Source organism: Asparagus officinalis, chromosome 6 (genome assembly GCF_001876935.1).
Source record: "Asparagus officinalis chromosome 6, Aspof.V1, whole genome shotgun sequence".
Taxonomy (NCBI): domain Eukaryota; kingdom Viridiplantae; phylum Streptophyta; class Magnoliopsida; order Asparagales; family Asparagaceae; genus Asparagus; species Asparagus officinalis.
In genome coordinates, this window is record NC_033799.1 from 53,009,831 (window position 1) to 53,035,243 (window position 25,413).

Below are 25,413 nucleotides of genomic sequence, written 5' to 3' on the forward strand. Positions count from 1 at the left end.
TAATCCTTTGATATTACTACACAGAATAGATGCATCAGTTGTAATTGTCTAAAATTGTGATGGTTTCACCTCATTTTTATTAATTCTTAGCTTGTTTGGATGACTAGAAGTATTAAAAGTAAAAAGTGGATCAAATAAGTGATTTTAAAAATTATGAAGTAGGATGTAGGGGATGTAATACTTTTGTTTTTTTATTCATTTCATATATTTTCAAATGTAGTAGAAATAATACCTCTTACTTTTTTATTTACTTTTTTTTGGATAGTAATTGGAAATATCATTAGGAAAGGGGATAGAGGACCTTTGGAGATTTTATTTAGAATGAGGAATAACTACATGATAAAAAAAAGATTTTATTTCTAAAATAATGCATATTCAATTACTTCTGAGATATATCTAAGCCTTGAGGGATGGAAAATGTTTCGAAAGAATGATACCACATAAGCAACATGTCATCATTTTATGAATTAATAGGAGTGACTTTTTTAGAGAAACAAACAACTTTTTTGCTTGAAATTAGCACAAGTCGTCTATATCCTTTACTCTACTGCATGTCTACTTCCATGCAAACAAACAAACACTTATATGAGATGGAGGGGTATCATAGCCTATCAAACAAGAATTTTTTTGGTTAAAAGTTGTCCCCAATTAAATCTTGAATTGTTGTGGCATACATTGTGTTATTTGCATTTTTCATCCTAGAAACTTGGATTTGCATGTATCATTGATAAACCAAATGAAAAAACTGTAAATCTTACTGATTTTCAATCGGTTTGGGATATCACCTAGCATCCTCAATAAAATACATGCGCCATCAATCAAAAGTTTAGTTGAATATTATTTTTCCATACAAATCCCTTCCAATATCTATTACAAGCAAACAAGATTTTAATTATGAATTTTTCAAAATTCCTTACATGTAGACAAATGCGTAGAGACGGGTTTTGTTTGGTTCAATTTCTAGAAATTATAGGAAATGTTTTCCACCCAAAATATGATTTCCTTGTATTTCTTTAAAAAATTATAGGAAAAGTTTTAAGAAGTTAAAAAAGTACTAATTTTCTTTTTTTTTTTTTACTTTGCTTGTTTGGTTCAAAACAAGAAAATAGCTCATAACTTTATAGAAAATGGGTATGGGACGGGTTTTGTTGATTAAATAAGGAAGGTGTCAGATTTCTGTTGATTTCCTCTCATTTTGAGAGGAAATTGTTTTTTGTAAAATTTGGTAGTTTTTGATATTTTATAGGAAATTGTTTTTTGTAAAATTTGGTAGTTTTTGATATTTTATAGAAAATATTTCTATAAATTTTTTGTTAAACCAAACACAATTTACAGAAATCTATAGAAAACTTTTAATTACAAAATTATCATTGTGAGATATTTTAAGAAAAGTTTTCTTAAAAAGTGTGCAACCAAACAGCCCCTAAGGGACAGTTTGTTTCCTACCAGATTTGAATACACAAGGATTTGTTGGCCCCACCCTATCTTTTGTCAGAAAACTTAATCCCATACATTTTTTGTGCTTGGTTACAACTAATCGCCTGTTCGGATAATTGCGAAATTTAAGGCAAACATATGACAGCTAAGCCAAATTCTGGTGTCCAAAATCAAAGCAAAATGGGAGGATTTGGTCGAGATCTTACAACTAGAGGTCCCACCGTACAATTGTAAATATAAAAAAATCATTAAAAATCAGAGAAATATCTGAAAAAATTAGGAAGCTTAGAAAACTTTCCAAAATATTTATAATAAATTTATAAAGTTCAAATAATATTATCACTAAATATTATCATATCATGTTTTAAGTATAAAATTAATTATTAGCCAGACCATAAACCACTTTTTTAAGTCTATCATTTACTTTTCAAACAAACAAGAAGATATGAATTTAATTTTAAAAACTTAGTTTCCATTCCACTATCCTACAAACCAGAGCGTTTGGCTACCAATGTGTTTTTTTTGTTTCCGTTTTTTTTTTTGTCAAAAAAACAATGAAACTTGTTTGGAAACATGGACAATTGTGCTCACATGGGATTTTTGTTTTTTTGTCAAAAAGATTGTATTTTGAGGTGAATGTGGTTGTTTTTCACATGGGATTTTTGTTTTTTTGCTTCTTTGTTGGCTCAATTGTGCCATTTTTAGGTTGCAGAGTTCCAATTTGGGGTCAGTTTCATGGGGTCAATTGTGCCATTTTTACAATGATGTTATCAAACACTTTAGGAGAAAAAACACACCACCGATGTGTTTTTTAGAAAAACACTACAACAAAAAACACTTTGGCAAAGATTCTTTAGATTTCTGACATTGTCATAAATCCAAAATACACATGCAACATGGACAAAATTTTAAAACCAACCCATTTGGGTTTTTAATTGCAAAAAACGATCCATTTTAATTTTAATTATAAAAACCGACCCAGTTGGTTAAAACTGGGTCGGTTTTTGAAATTTTTTTTCCCAAACTTCACGGGAGAAGTTTTGTTATGAGAAAAAACTTCACGGAAGTTCAACTCCCGTGAAGTTTCCCGAAAAAATTTAAAAAAACCGATCTATTTGAAAACAGGTCTGTTTTTGTAAATATTTTCAAATCCGGTCGTTTTTTGCAATTAAAAACCCAAATGGATCGGTTTTGAAAATTTGTCCAATGCAACATTCAAGCAGGCCCCAAGTTTACAAAGAAAACAAATCCGAAGACTCAAAAGTACCCTGAGCAGCAAAACAAAAGTAAATTCAATTAACAAGTAGAAGAGCATAACAATATATCAATGAAAATCATGTGATAATCTTCCCAAGTGCCCCTCGTGATATCAATGAAAATCATGTTAACTTTATGATATTAGTTTGCTATCCTTGATAAACTCCATGCCAAACAAGAATCTAACTGGATAATTTTCTTGCTGCAAATTTTTTTTTTAATATCTATTGCAAGCAAACAATATTTTGAGTATGGACTCCTCACAAATCCCATTCATATAGCAAAATTCTTGAAGACTAAATTCACAAACCAAACTCCAAAGACATATAGGAGTATCATGAATAACAAAACTGAAATAAATTTAACTAACAAACACAAGTTCAGGATGATAACCTCCACGAGAGCCCCTTGTGCACTATTTCTCATAGAACAGCAAGAACACATGCAGATTGAAATACGAAAAAATGAAACTTAATAAATCAAAACGAACTCTCAACCTAGGGGCATATACATATATAACTGATAATTATCAACATGACGAGTATATATTTACTTTGATGTTGACCACAAATGTCATCTGTAACTCTTCAAAAGATGGGAGGATTGGCTGGTTGAGGAACTTACTGATACCCCTATACCGCATAGTTTACTGTTGTCAGTTCTTTTGGCCGGTGTGGCACACCCACTAAAATCAAGAACACGTCCTTCCACCTGCAAAAGCTTCACATATTAATAAAAAGAAAAAACATAGTACGTAGACAACATTTTGACATATAAACCATGTGAAGTGCACGAGCTAATCTATGTTTTGATCTAAAGTTCACGAGTTAGGTTAAAGCAATTAGTTAATTCAAATTATGTTAACATCGGAGTGGCAGATATTGAAAGATGTCTCCATTTTGACAAGCATTCCCAGAGGGGTAAAGTTTCTTTAGGAAGATACAGTTTTTTCTGCATTCATATTTCCTTTCCTTGGCTTTTATTAAATTAGTCCTTCAAATTACGCATAATGCTTTCATACTAGTCCCTCAAATATGTTATTTTTACATTTGACCTTAGAGCCATTAAAGTAGCACAAAATGTGCCTATTGACGGACTCGGTATTCCAAAACAAAGAGGTCTTCAGGATTATCTCTGCTTTCCACAAGGAGATGTAAATTATTTGATGACAAAATTGTTCACAAGTCGTGTAAAGTTTGTGTGCTTGCAAGTGCATTTTGATGATAAAAGGTTGCTTACCATCTCTCCATGTCATCAATAATTTAACGCCTATAAACAAAGACTTTTACTTATTTACTGCAAGAAACTCTCTAAAGAAAAAGGTTGGAAAGAGATGGAGGCTAAACGTAGCAAGTGCTTTGAATGGCATGTAGCAAGGAGATTATAAAGATGAGAATTGGGAGATAAAATGAAGAGTGAGAATAAATACCATGCTATTTGGTGGCTGGGGAACAATATCATCCATCGTTCTTTTACCAGATTGAAGTCTTTTTAACAATTTCTCACTGCCAGCACATCTTTTTTCAAAATCTGGATCAGGCTTCCCACTGGCCAGTATCTCACGAGCCTCAGCCACTGCTGCAGCACTTTGCTCATTTAATTGCCTCATTAGCCCAATTGCATCATAACTTCTATCACTGGGGCTCAAGTAATAGTCCTGGAGAATTGAAGAACATGGATTAATATTGCCTAACACCAAGAAAATAAAAGAGGTATTTGTGGAAAAATGTTCAAATTTTCCCAACAGATAAATACTTATAGCTGTCAATTTTATTAATACAACTTCACAGTGGCTTTTCATGCATTTCAGAAACATAATATTATATCAAGTTCAACAAAGGAATCATTATTTTTACTAGTTACTATGACAGTAGCCAACTAAAGCTGACTGTCACCAGTTAATGACTGAAGCGTAACTTTCCATGCACCTTCTACACACATTTAAATGCATATATAGGTAGAAGAACAAGTAATTTCATTGATGAACCCCTAAATGAGAAATCCTCACAAAAAACAAAGCCAACACGCATCAAAGAACAGATGAGCCAAAGCAAGAGAAACAAAGGAAAAGCATGAATTCAGAGGCGGATCTACGTCGAGGAAAGTGATGTCATGTGACACCTCTTGAGGTCTGTTGTTGTGCGATTGGAATAATTCAATAAGATGTGAACGGTTAAACTTGTTATTGGATATGAATGGTTAAAGTTGTTAGATGGATAAAATGTTGTTGCGGTTAGATGGCAGGTTATTAGATTATTAAAGTGGTTAATGGCTAAAGTGAGAGTAGTTGTCTAGTATCACTGAGATCATGGAATATTAGTTGTAAACCAGTGTAAAACATTTATCTATAAATATACAGCCTTTTCTCTTCTTTTAAATTATTAAGCAGTGAGATAGATTCTCAATTGTAATTCTTGTAGGATGAATGGTAGTGTTACCAATATTGCAGTTGATATACTTCTTCCAAGATATGAAAACTCTTCAAGGACAGTTAAGAAATTTTTAATTATTAATTTGTGGCGACACCACTTTCAAGAAATCCTGGATCTGCCTCTGCATGCATTGCAGACTGGAGTACAGATATATAAAAAATGGATGGATTACTCATACCCCTCAGATTTGATTCATTTCTCAAGGTTTTATCTCATTTTGCACGCCTTTAATATGTGAATGACTAACCACACGCAGCAAATGACTAACACATTATGTTTTCATATGCATAAGCAAGTCAAAATTCTAACATCCAGATTTCCTTTCTAGTTCTTTAACCAAGATCATTCAACCTAAAAGGCATTGTTTACATGGCCCAGCAACACCAGATGCTTGTTACAAAACCTTGAGGAGAAAACCAACATAGGATTTGATTTTGAGCGTCCAAATGCATAAAATGATGTTGTATAGAGTATAGATGACCTACCACCCGCATGTGGGTGGGTGGCAAGGCACGAGCCTTCATGACCCAAAGGCCCAGGTTCGAGCCTTGCCTCCCACACCTCGTAAGTGTACTACTAACCTTGGTGGCTGGGCAGGGTGGGGGGACCTAGTTTACCCGGGGTTATTGGTAAGGGTGGGGGACTCAAACTCATGTCTCGGCTTGGGGATCCTCCTGCCTTACCAAGTTTCCCTCGTATCCCAAAAAAAAGGAGTATAGATGACTTCCAGGTCCTGATTTTTAAAGCAAGAGTACTAAAAAGAAATAACAAAGTAGGCTAAGTAACTGATAGCATGCACCGGAAATTACTACCTCATAAACTATGTCTGCCTCAATTCCATGTCCTGGTAGAAGAGAGCTCATGAACCAAGGTGACTTCCATGCTGAAGGTGATTCTATACCTCTTTTGACACTGGGCGTATCAGCAAAGCTGAAAGGATTAAAGAAATGTAATTAAGAAATGAAGAGAAATGTATTAGGCATACAAATAAATTCATAGATTAAATACGCACATAGATAACTGAGATTGCACTAATGTACTCTCATTTGACATATGATGCATAACTCGATTAAAAGAACTATAGAAATAAGCATGCAAGGTAAAATACATATATCCTTTAATAACATCTTTAGCTACCAATATGGTCAAGCGATTAGATGATGCAAACTACAAAACAAAAAGAGGATGGAGTAAATACTATATAATATCGAGGCATCTCAAAAAGTTAAATGCAGGAAAGGATAATTTACTGTGCCATATGCTGAACTAAAATTAAGCACCCTGAGGGTCCATAACATGTACCAATTTTAAAAGATAAATATCAGAATATAGAAAAAACATAATGTTAAAACGAGTAAAAACGTTATCAGTCATATAACACCCATCATATTCTATCTTCTGTGGATAATAGTTAGTATATTATGAATTAAGATAGCAAATGTATATATCTTTTCAAAAAATATATGTGAGAAAACATGATAATGCAAATGTAACAAATTTTAGAAGGTGTTATGTGCATAATTGATGGACATATGCTAAAAGGATCATTAGTTGGGATTGGTGGCATCTTTGGAAAAAACGGAAGGGACATTAGCCCTATGGCTATTAGGAGATGGAAACAGATACTTAACCCCCCTTACTCCCCCATCCATTCCCTGTTCCTTTAAATACAATAAAGCCTCACCCTTATGTATATACGTTTTCCGTACCCAATTAGAAATATATGATGTACTAGTGTTAAAATGATCAAAATAAGCAGTAGATGATAACTTGCAGAATCAAAACTTACATGTTCAAGTTCTCACATTCCATGCCACTCGATGAGAACTTCTCAGCTGAAACATGGGATGAATGAGAGGATGTGGCACAGTGTGTTGATGCTATGGGAATTGAATGGCAGGCCTTCTTACATTCACGAATATTGGGAGACCAAAGCATGTCAGACAAAGACTCAGAATGAGCATTTTTATAATCCTTCTTTGACATACTCAACAGTCTGGGACTTAAATTTTCTGAAGAAACATCATCAGCTCCTAGTCTTCGACATTTATATTGATTTGGAGAAAATTGTAGCAGGTCATTGGTATTATGTTCTGTAAGTATCCCAGTAGCCTGTTGAATGAATGATGATGACTCTATTAGTAGTTGAAGAAAAATACTCAAACATTCAAAATTTTCATAGAGAATATGTAATTAAGAATCCCTACTCTTGCAATGATAAAATTCCACTTAAGGTTGCTTTTAAATTTTCATTCAGTAAAGTAACATTCAAATGATAAATAACTCAAAGAATTCAACATTGAAATGATTTGAAGTTAATATCATCAAATATTGGAGGTTAGAGCATGCATGTAATGAAAAGTGGTAGCAAGTCATTGGACCGTGGACATAACCTACGCAATAAAGAAGAAAAGAGTCAAACATAAAACAAATTGACGAAGCATATGTTTGACCTAAGAAGGGATATAATTAATGATACTTGGCAAATGAAATTATAGAGATAGATAAATATTTCTTACATGGAAAATTTTGAAACCTAGGGTATAGTCCAGCAAAGAAATGGTTGGGGTATATATAAGTATTACATTTGACCTACAAGTCAAACTAATTAAATGCAAACATTGATTGATAATAAAAAAATATGAGTTACAGAAATTAATAGAAACTACGGATATAAAATGGATGCATGTCGAAGTGGTAGTATGCCAAGACCTGTTCAGGGTGTGCCATGCCTAAGGACTCTGTGTCATAGCAGAGAGGGAAAGGGGAAACCTAACAAATTGAATATGGACTTGAATCCCAGGAACAGGACAAATACAAATGGAAACTAACAAAAATGCCGCAACTGCAAAATGAAGAAACAGCATGAACAGTACAAAATTACTTATTTCTCCACAAGCACCAAGCTCAACGCATATGACGAAATAATCATATTCCTTGAAAAAAACTAATCATAGGTCTAATTGGATCCACAGTTGGTATTTAGGCTTAGAGCATATTAATATTAAAAGTATAAAAAGGTATATCAGAAAACAGCTTGCTGCTCCAAGAATATCTGCAGCAATTCCCATTTGTACCTTGTTTCTAGTTGTAGACACTTCCATCTTTTCTTGAAGGTTACTAGCATCAGTTCCTTCACCTGGAGACCCGGGTTCTTGCATAGATGGATCCATATTCTCTACTAGCTGTGTAGAGGCTCCTGAATCCTTCTCCTGATTATAAGAAGTGGATGCCAAAAATTTCTCAGCGGAGCACGAAGGAATCTCATTTGCTATATTTTCATCCATAGCATCAATGCAAGAAATATCCTTGCTTGTAGAGCATTTGGACATAAACCCATGTTTCATGTATCTTCCAGATTTTTTGTCTGTTCTTTCTTCCTGCAAAGGTGACAATAGATCACGCTGGCGTTTCTTCATGATGGATGGCGTACACAAGAAGTTTTTAGCAGCATTCTTCAGAAAAGCATCAGGACTGTCATCATGAGAGGGTGAATCCCATAAACTATATGTTGTTGAAGACATCATGATTTGCCGAATTCCAAGAGGACTAAATTCTTGCTGTTCACTAGACGGAATAAGGTCGCAACTGACAAATGGATCAAATGTTGGAATACGAGGAGGCTCATAAAATAGACCACCAGACTCCGGACAGTTAGTTTGCTCATTTCCATTTTCACCAGAGAGGGAAAGGTTTCCAATCGCATCTACTGGTCCAAACCCTATCATTTCCATAAAGGTTTTCTTTGAAGTTTCCTTTTCTTGATTGAAATCTGCAGGCAGACAAATCATAGACCTATCACCCACAACAGAAGGTATCTGAGAAGAACTAGAATGTTCAAAACCATCATGTAAGCATTTGGTAACATCTGAATCTGAAATGACAAGAGAAGCTTCAGTGATACCGACTTTATCACTTCTATCAAGAAGCTTTCCATTATTTTTACACATAAAAGATGGAGAAACTTCACCCGTAAGACTCTGAGTGTATGGAATTTCTGCAGCACTTGATTGAATGACCGGAGACAATGTTTGTGAAGTTGACGCAGGATTCATACAAGTTCCAGAAATGTAATCTTCAGATTGGCAATTTGGAATTCCCTGGAAAGAATTCAGATTTGCAACACTGGAGGAGGAGAATGGAGCACCGAAAGGAAAATTTGAGCTCATCTCCCCCACAAAAACCATGCTGGTAGAGAAGTCTGTTTCAGACATCAAAAGGTTTTTCTGCTTGGAAGCCAGCACTGAGGATGTATACGTAGAGTTCTGCCTAATATCATTTTGAAACAACTTAGGTTTGCGTCCATGATTTCCATTAGCATGATTGGGATTGTGTTCTGATGTTTCCTTTGACCCTTGTGCTTTCTGACTGATTTCTGTAAATGAATAACTCATCATGCCATCAGAAACAGATGGGTAACTAATACTTTCAGATGCCCCATCCTCACATAATGAATTTTGTTCAGAGGCACTTAAAGAAATTAAACCTCTAGAATGTTGCACTTCAGAGACATATGCAACATCTCTCACAGATGCATAACATTCACGGGCACAATGTCCCTCAGCATCTACTGCCCTCCTTTTAGCAGAATCCTCCTCTGGTTTAAATTTCTCTTGCTTTGGAATCAAATTAGCTGCCAATTCACAGTCCGACTGGGAAGAAAGTGCCAGAGCTGAGTTCTGGCTACATTCTGAAGAAACATCAAATTCTGGTTTGTCCCTAAAGCCACTCTCTTCATTCTGATGTAGACTAGTTGCTGATAAAGAAGTAACATGATTAGGAACATTGACAGAATGGACGCCTTGGAATTGTGCAAGTAAGCCTGATGCCCTATATGAGTCCAACTTTTTCTTTACTGAGCTGTTCCAATGATTTTTAATAGCATTGTCTGTCCTGATACATGAGGCAGGATGTTATTTCATGATAGTGCCTCATAAAGGAAAAATCAAAAGAATGCAGAAACTTAAATCATACTGCATACTTGATTAAAACAAAACTATGTTGATAACTTGATACCAAGTAAAAAATTCTATGTAGTCATCTACTGATTTTGACCACAAAAGGATAACATAAGAAAGTGACTTTTGAATTGTATAATTGAAAGTTAGTAAACTGTTATTGAAACTGATAAAGTTTTGGCAACTGGGAATGCTGTATGAGTTCTTCTGAAGACAGAAAAGAAATTATGATACATCATAAACAAGCCAAGATGCATCGCAGGGCAAAGAAGAATATTGGAGGCATAGGTGGCATCATAACTCATACTTTTGAGCACTGGAGAAATAAACTGTAGTTATTACCTAATTGCAACTTCCTCTGAAGACAAAGAAAAGGACATTATGATACACCAAGAATAGGCCAATATGCATCTGCAAAGGCGAAAAAAAACATCTGGTGCATATTGGCCAACAAGTTAATTTGTAGAAGAAAACTTTGGGCACTGGTAAAATATGATGTAATTGTTATATGTGAACAATGAAAGTATATTAAGCATGTCTAGGAAGCAAAAAATTCCTAAAAATTGTGACCAGGAGATCATGCCATCTCAAATGGAAATGGCACTCTGGTTCTCACCTTCCAGGTAAGAACTTTGTCAACTCAGCCCACTTGTTTCCATAAACTTGGTGAGCATGAATAAGTGCTATCTCCTCCTCTTGAGTCCATGCCTCCTTGTTTATGGCTGGATTAAGATGATTATGCCACCTAAAACACAGAGTCCACCAGATTAATATAAAGTATGATCTTCAAGCATTATTGAAAAATAAGGAACTAGAGTATTATCAAACATAAAGATGAAAACAACAGCTGCAAAAACTCTAACTTGTTTCTCAACAGACTAATAATCAGTGTTTTAAAAGCGAAACACGAGGTCAAGGCAATGCGATCCCATGTTGCCTGAGGCGAGAGGCACCAGAAAAGGTGATCGCCTGAGTGAACCATGGTGATAAATGTTCAAAAAATTTTGTAAATGTTACAAATAATATGCAAATAAACAATATCAATAAATTACCATAGGACATATTAATCACAGTAGAATTTGTATGCCACAAATTATGATATCTAACCACTATAAAATAAAGCAGGGTCATTTCTCTGCCTCATCTTCATTTATTTTACTTCTCTCTCTTTGCACAGCACAAGATAGAAAATCATCACCATTGAGAGATAAGAGGCAGTCACTTTACAACCACCTAATAAAACCCTGATATCTTTCACAAATCTTTAAGAATATCCTGTGGTAATCGGGAATTCAAAAGCGCAACACGTCAAGCATACCAATATTTGGATCTTGCGAGTTCTTTCTTAGCTATTCCTTATATATTCCCCCTTCCCACACATTTTCCTCTTTCTATTTTGTCATATACAAAATCAAACAAAAGACCTACACCTGAACTGTTAAATCACTTGAAACCACCAAAATATCGGAAACATCAAAAGGGCGCTTAAGTGGAATAACGCCAAGATCTTTATTACTCTTTTAGACTAGTCCCGGAGAAAATGAATGGTATATAGATCTGGTTGATGGCTAAGATATCAAATGTGATGGAGGACACAAATTTCCGCACTGTATGAAAAGGCTATTAGTTTGTTTTTTTACTTCACATTTTTTTTAATTTATCTTGTATTTGGTAATTGGTGCTTAGCAAGATTCGTCAGCATATTTAAGGATGTTAAAAAAACTGGCAATGAGGAATCTGAAGGATTAATATGATGCAATTCAAAGCTATATTTGAAGTCAAGGATGTAAATCCCTAAACAACCTATATATGGAAGGTCTACTATCCCACGTGCAATAGCTGTTAAGGCCACTTCTATGCATATTTAAAATGTCATTACAATATTCATAATATTACCAGGAGCCTTCGATGATCGAGGTAAATAGCCATCGTGGGAACTAGGAAGCCATATCTTTATACAATTTCAATTACCATATAGGTTTGCTGTGATCCATTAATTCTCAGGTAACATGAATATATCAATTATCAAACATTAAGTAATAATGCAGGTATTAGCTGACTTCTGAATTTGACGCCTACTTAAGATATAAAATTAAGGTTAAAACAGTAAACAAGCTCTTGTTTTGTGGGCAAAAGTACGGAGTCACACAAAGCCTGCAGAGTACTTAAGGGAATACCTCTCTCGACATTGTTTTCCAATACGTCCTGGCAATGCTTGCGCAATTGCTGACCATTTCTTTGGTCCATGTTTATTTACCATTTCCACTATAATATCATCTTCCTGTTTGAGTTACAAAATACATGAGCTTCTGTTATTATTAACCCATGGCGTGCTTTCAAAAATTACACCAAGAACAAAAAAGAATGAATTGAATGAGTTACATTATGCAACTCACATCGAAAATGATACCTCTTTAGACCATGGTCCCTTAACAAGTTCAGGATTTAGAACTTTCTGCCATCTATGCAAGCATTGAACATCAGTTCGATCTGGGAAACACTCAGCTGGATGGAAGGAAGATGCAGCAAGCATAAAACAGTCAAGACATATATAATATGAAAGACGGTAACTTTAAATACCAAAATTAAAAATAGCATCAACGCTCGATCATTTAGCCAAAAAAATGATTAAAAATGAAATGACAGTCGAGAATAAATAAGAAAATTAGCAAGTGATTCACGATTAAAACGTGATAAGTAAATAGGGTGTTTGGGAGGGCTTATTTTTAGAAGCCTATATAAGCGATGCTAGCTTTTGATGGCTTTCAGCTTTTAAGATAAAAGCTATAAAAGTTATATTTGGAGAATAGTCATTTACTTGGTTAAACCTAGCTTATTTATATGAGCTATAAGCTAGTTTTCAAAAGATGGTGAATCCTAACTTTATTAAATGAGACTAATAAGCTAGCTTAATGGGGATTTACCAAACAATTAGATATGGAAAAGCTAGTTTGACCCCAAAAAAAAAGCTCTCCAAAACACCCTCAAGAAAATATTGAAATGAAATAATCCATGTATAAGCATTTGTTCTGCGCTTTCTCTTAACAAGACGGACAAATCATGACAAGCACTTTTTGCTTGCGCAACACATCATTAGGAGGTACACCAGCGCAATGTTGCATATTTTTTCCCCAGCACAGGATTATACCAAAAAAAACCAGTTGTATATTTTTTTTATAAGTAGATTTTATGCATAACCTATATGTAAAATGTAAACAAGATTATAGCCAATTACCAAACTTGCATAAGAAGGTAATGGAAAGAAGGAAAAAACACAACAATCAAGAATTCCAACAGAAAGCTTCTAGAAAACAGAAGATATACTGCATTGTGAGCATTGTAAAATTTTGGCATTACATCTTAGCTAAGTTGTGTTGATACAGGTACGAGTGCAGGGAGTGTACAGGACAGTAAATTTGTAAAATGTAGGGTATGGGGACACGGCTGAAACACATGGGCTGAAATCATAATTCTGAGCTAGATAAGCAAACGACCCTTTGAAATCATATTTCTTAACTGAATATGAATTGAAATGAACTAAATCCTTGTCCAACAAGTTTCAGAAGTAGATGATAAGTGTAGGATATATGTTCAAGGAGCGTATGATGACTATTTTTTAAAAAAGGGAATTGTAAAATTGAATACAAATCTAAGTAAACGCATGTATATATTTAAGAAGTTGTCGAAGAAGTGTCTGGTATGGGTATGGGTATGGGTATGCATACGGGAAGGGTCAGGTATGGGTAGAGGACGTGTCTGGTACGGGTACGGCTTCATAACAGAAGTACAACACAACATAGCATCTTTGAAAAGTACTAAGCAAATGGAAAACTTAGTTGAAAAATAAAATACTAATTTGGATGGTATAAATGTAATAAATAAGACTACTAGATGTATTGAAGTACCTATCTTTTTCCAGTTCTTCCCTTTAAAACGTTGTACAGCTCTGCACAATATAGCATCCTGCATGTAATTGTAGCACATCATCATCATATATTAATAATTGCAGAAGACTACAAAAACCACACGGTACAAGAAATAGTAGCTGAAGAGCCCTGAGAGAAAACAAACATTGAAGCACATAGCTAAATCAACATATATTCAGTAATTCTACTAACGTAATTACCAAGCAAAAAAATAATTCTGTGTTACAGGTTCTGCAAAATATGACTAAACATGAAAATGAATGCTTAGCTGCAAAATTCCAATCTGATGTTACTGTATGAAGTATCTGCCTACTTGCTCGTTATACATTAACATCAGATACCTAAACATACCCGTGGATCATGATTTTTCCCTTAAGCTATGACTTGAGAATGTTTTTCTTAGGAATAGCTTTGTGTTAGAGAGTTGATCCCCTTGGTATGTGGTAATTGTCAACAAAGAGGGAAAGTTGATTCCCTTGATATGTGGAAAAGTTATCAGTTATCGCCATCATGGTGTACGCCAACCCTACGTAAGAGTCTTCAACAAGCACATAATCCCGCGTCTCAAAAATACTGTGCAAGCAAAATCTATTCTGGTAACTAGCTCAAGCTATTGATGATTTTAATCTCATTGTAACATAAAGAAAAGATTAGGGTCAGGGACGTGATTTTCTCATCCAAAATCTACATCATCCTACAATATTACATCTCACTCTAACAAACCATTCAAAAGAGGACATTAAATAGATTATAATTTATAAGTAACAATAATCTAATGAAACTATCAAACCCATGATATTACTATTAGTCAATTGCATCCAGAAGATGAAAATCTTTAATTTCTGAAATTTCTAGCTAAGATAATTTCATTTGGTTATAGGTGTAGACAAGTAGAAATAACCAAATACATATCTGATCACTTTCCTTTTGACAGGCATGGATATTCATACCTGACCATTTAAAGCATTGGTAGCAGTCAATTATATGAAATACCTGTCAGACAGACTAGAATGTGAACAAATTGCATATAGCTCAAACTATATTAAGTATTGCATTATGCAATATATCAACTAGCTCTAAGTGATAATAGTGCAACGCTCATAAAAGGTGACTAACTTCACCTTCTAAAACTTTTTTTGACATAATTAATAATATTCAACTGGCTGCACAATTTTCCCATGCCACCTATCAGTCACTGGTTGTTGTAGAATGGAGCTTGTTGACACAATTTTCCAGTCACTGGCTGCTAATGTTTAATTTTTTTTAAAGTTGCCTTGACATCCACCTAAACGGATGTGGCACTAAGGTTATGGAAATTAGTGGTTGAGCGTCTTGTTAGAATTATACCTTCACACTTATATATCACAACTCATGCATTGCCCATGTCTATGCATTGCCCATGTCTACCGCACTTGCCTATTCCTCCACTTGCATGATCATAATTATCTACCAACTTGTATGCTCCACTTGTATGCCCAAATTGTATATTTATTAGGCCTTTACCAAAACATAATCAACGAAGTATTTCTCTTCTCACGTCCAATTGACATGGTAATATGGTATCAGAGCAATTCCTCTCTCGCTCTCTCAAATTCTCCCCAAATCAAGAGCTAAGGTTAAAGGTTTTTTATCATCACCAAAGTCAAGGTCTGTGAGTGACAATGGAAAGGCCTACAAAGCAATGAGCGATGACGGCAATTCCTACGACGTAGTGAACAATGAGGGCGAGAGAAACAACGCAGATGAGGGCACAAAGGAGGGTGGGGCTTGATGCGGTCGAACTTGGGCTTGTTATAGGCAGCGATGGTTGTTGCGGGTTTAAGTTTGGTCGTTGGTGGACTGATGGCGATAGTGCATAGAGATCAAAGCCAGTGTCGAGGCCACCGAGGCGAAACACGAGTTTGCGGCAAAACCCCCTCAGCGGCTTAAGATTGAAGAATAAGAAAGATGTCTCTAGACCTGATAACAAGGTTCTGATACTATGTTAATAGGATTTGAGAAGAGAACTGCTTCCTTGATAATGTTAGGGTAAGAGCCCAATATATAAACAATTTGAGCATATAAGTTCAACATACAACTTTTAGCATACAAGTTGGTAGGTAATCATGATGATGAAAGTTGAGTAATGGACAAGTGCAATAGATATGGGCAACGCATGGCGTGATATACAAGTGAAAATGTATGATTCTGACAAGACACTTAGCCACTAATTTGGATAACTTAAGTTCTACCTCCATTTAAGAGGATGCTCGTTTTAGGTGGATGTTAAGGCAACTTAACAATACACGTCATTGTCAATGCATGTTGATCGGCAATCTCAAACCAAGCAACATCACTGACTCAAATTGCTGCCTCTTCCCATCACCAAATGCAATCATCGGATTCGCCCAAGAAAGGGCATCTCTCAGCCTCTCCAATAACCCTCTGGCGATCCGATGATGCTTGCCATCAACCTTATCATCACCTCCAACTGTTATCCTTCACCAATCAATCTCGTAGCCACTAAGAATTTCTCTGTTAGTGTACAAGAATTCATATCCCTCGCCATTCATCTCGTCAATATTGAGTTCTCCTCCATAGATGCTCCTAGATTGAGTTCTCCTCCATAGATGCTCCTAGATTCCGACCCTACGCCATTCATCTCGTCAATATTCATCTCGTCAATATTGAGTTCTCCTCCATAGATGCTCCTAGATTCCGACCCCACGCCATCAATCATATAGCAATTAAGTTTTCTCTTTATCGGCACTCTTTGCAGTACATCTTACATTATCAATTTCGTCGCCACTCAAGCTCCATCAACGCTCAGACAAGCAGCTTTTACAATTCTGACTCTTCTTATCTAGATGCACAGTTCTCGATCCACTATGAGTTTGATTGGGTGTATATTACATCAACGAACAGCCTCCACCTCGCGTCCTCTGTCCACACCCTTAATGGACAGCCTCCACATCGCCGACTGCTACTACACCCACCGATGTTCTCCAATTCAACCATCTACGCAACTTCGCAACTAACAACTATTCCACTTAGTCATCCACACCTCCTACATATCCACCAACAACCTCACTTCCATTGCGAGATACACGTCCTATTGATGTCCCCTTCTATACATGTGCTAGCTTCTCCGGATGTGACTCCTCCTCGTCGCAACCTCCCAATAAGATTGCCATCTCCCCTGCTTGTTAAGTATCTAGAATGACAACAAAAGATGAATGAAGGACTAGAGGTTTTTTATCAGATTCATACTTCTGACCAAACTATTTGCATGTAGCCACCTCTTAGCGTTTCTGCTCCTCCAAGACATGTTTGTTGCTTTCATCAGCTATTTCTTATCTAAACTCTCGATTTTTGATCCACCATGAGTTTGCAAGAGGCTGTTAGAATCATACCTTTTCACTTGTATATCACAGCCCATTCTTTTCCCATGTATGCTGCCATTACCCAACCCCCCACTTACATGATCATAATTACCTACCAACTTGCATGCTCAAGTTGTATGATGAACTTGTATACTCAAATTGTATATATATTGGCCTCTTACCCCAACATAATCAAAAAGGTAGTTCTCTTCTCAATTTCAATTAACATGGCTAAATTAGGCACTTATATTTAAAAAAACAAGGGGAAAAATGCACCTACATCTACACTTATCATCTCAGGCCACATTCTCTAACATCATCGTCTCTTTTCAACCACTCAATTGTCGCTTCGGCTCTACCCAGCCTACTTTTTGCAAATGACTTAATATTGATATGTCACAATAGTTCATATTTAACTATAGCAATTTACTTTAGAAATAATTTCTACCTAGGTAACAATTAAACATCATTTTAAAAGTTTTATACTCTGATTTGGAAATAACTTCTAGCTAAGCAACTCTTAGGCACCTTCCTAAGCATATGACTGGTTGGCACAAGGAGTCTAGACAAGAGTTCCTGATGCATCTACCATTGCCAAACCTGTTGTCAGTATTTTTAACTTATGGCACCATCCCTCCTCACATCGCCAACCTTTCATTCCTGACGGAGCTCATCCTTTCCGACGATGGCCTGGTCGGACCCCTTCCTAAATCTCTGGCTCGGCTGCCACGACTACAATATCTCCAGCTTGATAGCAACCAGCTTTCAGGTTCCATACCCCTTGCCTTTTTCAACACGTCATCGCTCTCTGAGTTGATTCTCAGTAGCAACAACATTACAGGGACCCTTCCCCCTAACGATACTAGTTTTCGTCCACTGTTCCCTGAGTATTTGTATATCTTTCAAAACCATATGACTGGTTGGCACAAGAAGTCTAGACAAGGGTTCCTGATGCATCTACCATTGCCAAACCTATTGTCAATATTTTTAACTTATGGCACCATCCATCCTCACATCGCCAACCTTTCATTCCTGTTGGAGCTCATCCTTTCCGACAATGGCCTGGTCGGACCCCTTCCTGAATCTCTAGCTCGGCTGCCTCGACTACAATATCTCCAGCTTGATAGCAACCAGCTTTCAGGTTCAATACCCCTTGCCTTTTTCAACATGTCATCGCTCTCTGAGTTGATTCTCAGTAGCAACAACATTACAGGGACCCTGCCCCGTAACGATACTAGTTTTCGTCTACTGTTCCCTGAGTATTTGTATATCTTTCAAAACCAGCTCACTGGCAACATCCCGTCCAGCCTTTTCCTTGCTCCTACTCTTCGGGAGCTTAGCTTGGCTGGGAACCAGTTAAGTGAAGACATACCGTCCGGCAGTGTTATCAATGCGCGAGGGGCAATGTGGGGCGCAAAGCATCTTTACGCGCACATGTGTAAGGCGCAAAGCGATGCGCGCGCCCGAGTGATGCGAGGCGCACACCGCCCACATAATTTTTCAAAATATATAATCAAGCGTGAAAGAACATGTTTTTAAAATTCATATGAAAAATATCATGATAAATAATATCTTACTACAAAATGACAATATAATGCCTTACTAATGCTAACACCCAACATAGTAGCAAAATTCATAAATTTGCAAATCAAATGTTAAATCAAGACTAATATCCAAACAAAGGATTAGTAATGGTCCTCAATTGAAGGCTACTAAAAATGTCTAATGGATTTATTTTGCTTTTTAGGATATGGAATATCAAGTATAAAGACTCGATTGAAATGCTAACAAACAAAACTATATGAGGATATGTACTACATGCACCCTGCACAAAGTAAGGATGTACGCAAGGCGCAAAAGACACTGTTGCATCAGAAGTGGGGCGCTTCGCCACCGCCCCGCATCGTAAGGCGCATGAGGTGCAGTAAGGCGCGCGCCTTTGAAAACACTGCCGTCCGGGATTGGAAACATGAAGCATCTTACTCTCATGTAACTTGGAGGTAACAGTCTAACGGGCACATTACCATCCTATTTGGGCAACCTTACTAATCTAGTTAATCAACACTATTTCGGTACTATGTAACAATCTGCTTCCACATATTAATCTTTCACTCTTGTCTACATCAAAAATCAAACCAAATCTTAACAAATATAGATATTATATTTACTATTCGAGCAATGTCCATAAGTATATCATATCACTTAAAGAGAACAAAAAAATTACTGTGAAGATTTTGCTTAAAGTCTTTGTTGATGTGTTTTTTGTGGTTAAGTTTCGCTCATGGCGAGTGTACCTTATCCACTTTGTTATATACCCTGCATTTTGTGCATCCAAAAAAGATGTCGAACCTTTCATCTTTTGCTTATATAATAATTTCAAGCATTTCCATTAAACAACAAGCTCAAGTTTAAAACACTATCAAGATATGCAACAAGACAATATTTGCTTGAGTAATTATATATCAAGGTAACTCATAGTAAGAGGAACACGACATCCCACATAACACAACTTCAGCCAAACCCTCAAATTTAAGCTAATCTAAAAAACCAAAACCAGGTTGGTGTGCCAATGTTAGAACTAATATCTGTGCGTGTTACCTCTTCTGCTGTCCATTGCCCTTTAGTAGAGCGGCGTGTCGGGCCACTAATCCTCCTACAAGAAAAATCAAACACCTCACCATGTTAGATGTCTCCCAATACTAATCAGTGAAAGACCCCCAGCATGCATAATTTGGAAACAACAAAAAGGCATAGAAAATTATACGAACAACAAATTTACCCGCGTAATGGCCGCTGCCTCTGAAACTCCTCGCCACCGCCATCTTTGGTAGCAGAAGAAATAGCAGCAGCTTCAGCGACCCCCATCTTTGGTAGCAGAAGAAATAGCAGCAGCTTCAGCGCAGGCCGAAGATTCACCTCTCCCTGAAAACTTCCCCTTATCGCATAGCAGCAGCTTCAGCGCAGGCCGAAGATTCACCTCTCCCTGAAAACTTCCCCTTATCGCTTGCCATGAATTACCAACCAAGGAGTGAAGATCTTAGAATCAATCCCCACTCTAAAGCAGTACTCCACTGAGCAGGGTTTCCAAAGCATCATAAAGAAAAACCTAGAAAACTTTCAAAAGAGTACTCCACTGAAATCAACAACAAAGACTGTCCCAAAGAAAATCAAATAAAGAGATATTAATAATTCGCCCAAATTTTATCAAATTGGTGACGTAAACAGCTACAGATTCAAAAGAAAACGCCCTAAAACACCAATTTCAACAAAATCGGTGTTCAAGAAAACAAATCGGCAATGAGTTTGAGAACTGACCGTTGAGATTGAGAGGGATCTTGAAGGGAGCCGATCGGACATCGGCTATCGCTGTTAGATTTTCTGAATCTTGCTTCAAATTTGAAAAAGGGCACCCTTTTCTCTTTTCTCTTTTCTCTCTCTTTTTATTGTATTGTTATATATTTATTTATTTATTGTTATTATTACTAGTCTATTTGTTTCATTTGGGAACTTTGAAGGGACGATTTCAGCAGTTTCAAACCCTACAATAAAACGGCGAGCAACTCGCACGTGGATCGGACGGCTGATGGAGAGGATCTGGAATGTCGCAACGTGATCTGTGACGTCCGTTACGATTGGCGCTTGTCAATCGCTGTCCGCTTCAGCATTTTGAATCCTAACGGTAGTTCACCGGGTATAAGCGGTATCGTATACAGTAGATTGACCGGTTACGGGTTTGGATTGTGAGCGTTTGGTCCTACCCACAAAGAACTTGGACTCCCACCAGTTCATATTGTTAGCCAAACGTTATGATATATAATTGAGCTACTTTTCTTTTGATACACACGAGGGAACGCTCCCTTTGCATACTATCATGTTTTATTTATTTTTAGGCTAAATACCCATATTGGTATTTTAGTTCAACCTCATTTGCCAAGAAGGTATTTTAAATAAAAAAATCGACGTTAAGACATTTTAATTGATTAAAATTACCAATTAGGTCCTTTTTCTCGTCGGCGACCACTTTTCCGGCGAGAACTCGTCACGTGCGTGACACGTGATGACTTAATCTGTATAAATACCCATATTGGTATTTTAATTCAACTCAATTTGTCAAGAAGGTATTTTAAATAAAAAATCGGCGTTAAGACATTTTAATTGATTAAAATTACCAATTAGGTCTTTTTGCTTGTCGGCAACCACTTTTCCGGCAAGAACTGGTCACGTGCATTTTAATTCAACCGGTTTTCTGACGTGGTAGTGGCAGGAAGAATAAGAGTCGATGCATTTTAAAATCCCTCATTTCTAAAATTGGTAAAAAAATTAGCGAAAAATTCGTGGAGAAATTACCGTATAAATAGAACCTCTTTCTCTTGCATCGATCCATCATATGGCCGCGCGGGCGGCAATCTAGTCTGTAGTGATCTTCGTCTTCTCACTCTCTTCTCTCCGAATTCCCATGACGTTTTCTTCTAGAAGTTCCTGGAATCGGGGGTTTTGGCTGATTCTGTTAGCGGTAAAGGTAAGATAATTGAGTTGGATCTGAGATCTGGAGTGAATGCGTGGAAGTTTGATCTTTGTTTTGAAATTTTTAGGGTTCAGGTTGGTTCGTTTTGGACTTAAATTGTGATTAAGCCACATCATCAGCTAAAACCGAGCCACATCAGCAAACCGAGCCACATCATCAGCTAAAACACAGATTAAGTCATCACATGCCACACACGTGACGAGTTCTCACCGGAAGAGTGATCGCCGACGAGAAAAAAGACCTAATTGGTAATTTTAATCAATTAAAATACTTTAATGCCGATTTTTATTTAAAATACCTTCTTGGCAAATGAGGTTAAATTAAAATACCAATATGGATATTTATACAGATTAAGTCATCACGTGCCACGCACGTGACGAGTTCTCGCCGGAAAAGTGATCGCCGACGAGAAAAAAGGACCTAATTGGTAATTTTAAACAATTAAAATACCTTAACGCCGATTTTTTTATTTAAAATACCCTCTTGGCAAATGGGATTGAATTATAATACCAATATGGGTATTTAGCCTTTATTTTTATGGTGTTTTCATCAAAAATAAAATATCATACGTTTAAAAATCATGATGTTTTTTGAGCTAAATCATTCTCAAACCAAAAACACAATAATTATTTCAAAACACCTTTTAGGTGTTTTAAGTTTAGTGTTTTGATTTTGAGTTTGAGAATGTGTTAATATAATATCTAACATAATATATTAAATGTAATTAATATAGAGTTATTATCAACATGCTTATTATATTATATTATACTATAATATAATATACTATATTATAGTTAATCTAATATATTAGTAATATTTATTAAATAATATGAAAAATATAATAAATAATCTTATAACTATATTAATAACTATTAAATAATAGCTATTTAATATAGTATAACGTATATATAATAATAAAAATAATAATAAAATATAAATAAACTAATAAACAATAATAAAAAGATATGATAAAATAATAATATAATAATGATATAATAATATCCTATGCAATAGTATAATCGCTAATATTATTAACTTTTTAATAAATTAAAAGTTGTAAAAAATTAATAATTTAATTAAATTTATATAATAGTAGCATATTTAAATTATAATTATAATAATATATATTGTATAGTAAATGTATATAATATAATAAATATTATATATATTATATAATATAATTATTATTATAAATAATTTTTTATAATAAAATAATTTATTATTAAACCAAATGTAATGTTAATATTATTATAATTAATAATTTTATTTTTCATAATTATTAATATATATAAATACATTAATAAACTCTAACATATTAAAAACTCTAATATATTATATAATATTAAAATATTTATAATATATTAATTTATTAATAACATACTAGTAATAACATAATATTGACATTATTAATAATATTATATTATATGAATAATGGTATAATATTATATAAATCATAAAATAACATTATTATAATATATAACAATAACAAATTGATATTCCAAAATAATTAAATATATAATTATTTGAAAATGATATGTAATAATTATAATATAATATAACTCATTAAATTACAATATAATATTATAATACATTATATAATATGATATTACATTATAGCTAATACTTATAATTTATAATAATGTAAGCTAAATAGTATAATATTTTATTTATAATATATTTTATTATAATGAATATATAATATATTAATCGGCCAAATTAGTGTTGACAAAAAATACTTAACATGGTGTTTTGAAAATATTTTAAGGGAAAAACACAACACCTTAGTTACCTGAGCTCATATCAAGAGGAGGTCTGAGTTTGAGTCATTCATGGGGTCTAGAATTAATTGGTTAATTGTGAAGTTTCTCTACAATTAAGAATATGTAGGATCTCTGTCCGAGTTGAGCATGGGATTCTAACCCAAACATTTAAGTATGGTATTTGCACCTTCTAGCTACATGGGTGGCCCGCTGTAGGTAAAATTGGTCTCTTTACTTGAATGTGAAATTTACTTTTTTATAAACCCGGCCATAGGGTTGGCGCAGCGATGCAAGGCCTCCTTGCGCCCATGTTGGGGGACGATCCATAAAGGGCTAGTCCTGTGTTCGAATCTCCTAACAGATAAAAAAACCCTCGGGCTAACGCCAGCCACGAAGCACGGGTGAGGATTAGTCCCAACCATATTAAGAGGTGGGGATACCTCGTGAGAAAACCAAATAAACAATTCATTTCTATTTTTTAAATTCTGGGACTGCTTTCGTGTGTGCTTATTAATTTATTCTTTCATTTTGATAATTAAGGTGCATTTGATTAGGAATAGTTGAAATAGCAAATATACTATAGTCTGATGTTGTTTCAACTTTGCTGTAGAGTAATCTTTCGGCTAATTTATAAGACTTGCATGAGTGTAAGATCGTAAGAAATGAAATTTTACTTGGTTATGTGATTAGCAAATTTTCAACTACAACAAATCTTTTCATAATTCCCTCATGAACTTGTTGCTATGCATATGAATTGTTATTTCACAGCTTTGGTATTTATTATGTTGGGTATGCCTAGGTGTAATTGTACTAATGGACGTTGAGCAATAAAAGCTTACTTATGAAAAAAATTGAATGCAGAATGAATAATGCACATTTAGCAATAAATCAGACGCCAAAAGATTACAAGGTTTGTCATAACTGTTTGCGTCAAAAGTTGGTTTTGCTGTGGAATTCATTATATCTTCGGTCGATTACAACAAATTCAAAAGAGATAGTCTTTTTATAAGACTCCTTTTACACAACAAATAGAAAATTACAACAACCTTTTAGAAACAAACGCAGGATCGTTGTTTGGATCGCTGCTTGCGTGGGATCTTTGCCTGTGCCGGGAGCGCTTTGACTCGTGGACCACCAAATCACAGATTCTGATTGAATCGTGAGGGGTTTAATGATTCTGACTTCGTTTATCGAAGTGAGAACTTGAAACGATATCTTATCAAAGTAAGATAGTCGTTCTTCTTGAAATCAAGTCAAAGCTCAATTTCAAGGAGTTGCCGGAAGCTCAAGAACTCTGCTCTGTCTGCTCTGAAGTGCTCCAAATGATCAGCCCCTGTGACAAATGGCCTTCGGGGGGTATTTATAGCCCCTATGAACAGTTGGCGGAAAACAGGCTCGCGAGATAGCCTTTGCTGTCTCGGCTGTCGAGACAGTGTTTGCTGTCTCGACGGGCGAGACAGTGTTTGCTGTCTCGGCCCGCGAGACAGTAAATGCGAGACAGTAAAGACTGTCTCGCACGGCGAGACAGTAAAGGCTGTCTTTTCTTTGATTTTTTGGATGACTTCCTTTTGAGCTGTGTTTGGATATCTCTCAGCATTTTTTTTTGACGCCTACAGATACCCCCTCCAAAGTGTTCCAGACTTATTCTTTTATAGAGGAGTCTGAGACATTTTGGATAAGACATGTCTTATTTGCAATCCTTTCAATATTTGATTGAGTAGATCGTGTAGAAAAATGGCTCCAGCCCTTGATCTCT

At 35.5% G+C, this 25,413-nt stretch overlaps 1 protein-coding gene across 1 annotated transcript; it reads right to left on the reverse strand.

The window, feature by feature from the left end:
• On the reverse strand, positions 2,952-20,848 carry LOC109844280 (transcription factor MYB3R-1). Its single transcript, XM_020413258.1, has 13 exons — positions 20,688-20,848; positions 20,334-20,524; positions 20,152-20,229; positions 19,971-20,025; positions 13,990-14,047; positions 12,495-12,589; positions 12,262-12,365; positions 10,701-10,829; positions 8,204-10,019; positions 6,916-7,238; positions 5,939-6,056; positions 4,124-4,351; positions 2,952-3,405 (listed from the first exon to the last, which is right to left on the reverse strand). The coding sequence occupies exons 2-13, from the start codon at positions 20,381-20,383 to the stop codon at positions 3,268-3,270; spliced, it is 3,192 nt and encodes a 1,063-aa protein (XP_020268847.1). The 5' UTR covers positions 20,384-20,524; positions 20,688-20,848; the 3' UTR covers positions 2,952-3,267.

Bases quoted from the DNA above. Each gene is read 5' to 3' on its own strand.
- LOC109844280 (XM_020413258.1), bottom strand. From the start codon at position 20,383: ATGGCAAGCGATAAGGGGAAGTTTTCAGGGAGAGGTGAATCTTCGGCC. The intron at 14,048-19,970 runs GTAACACGCACA...AATTACATGCAG, and splicing joins GGCAATGGACAGCAGAAGAG to GATGCTATATTGTGCAGAGC. The intron at 4,352-5,938 runs GTAGTAATTTCC...TCAATTCTCCAG, and splicing joins AGGCAGACATAGTTTATGAG to GACTATTACTTGAGCCCCAG.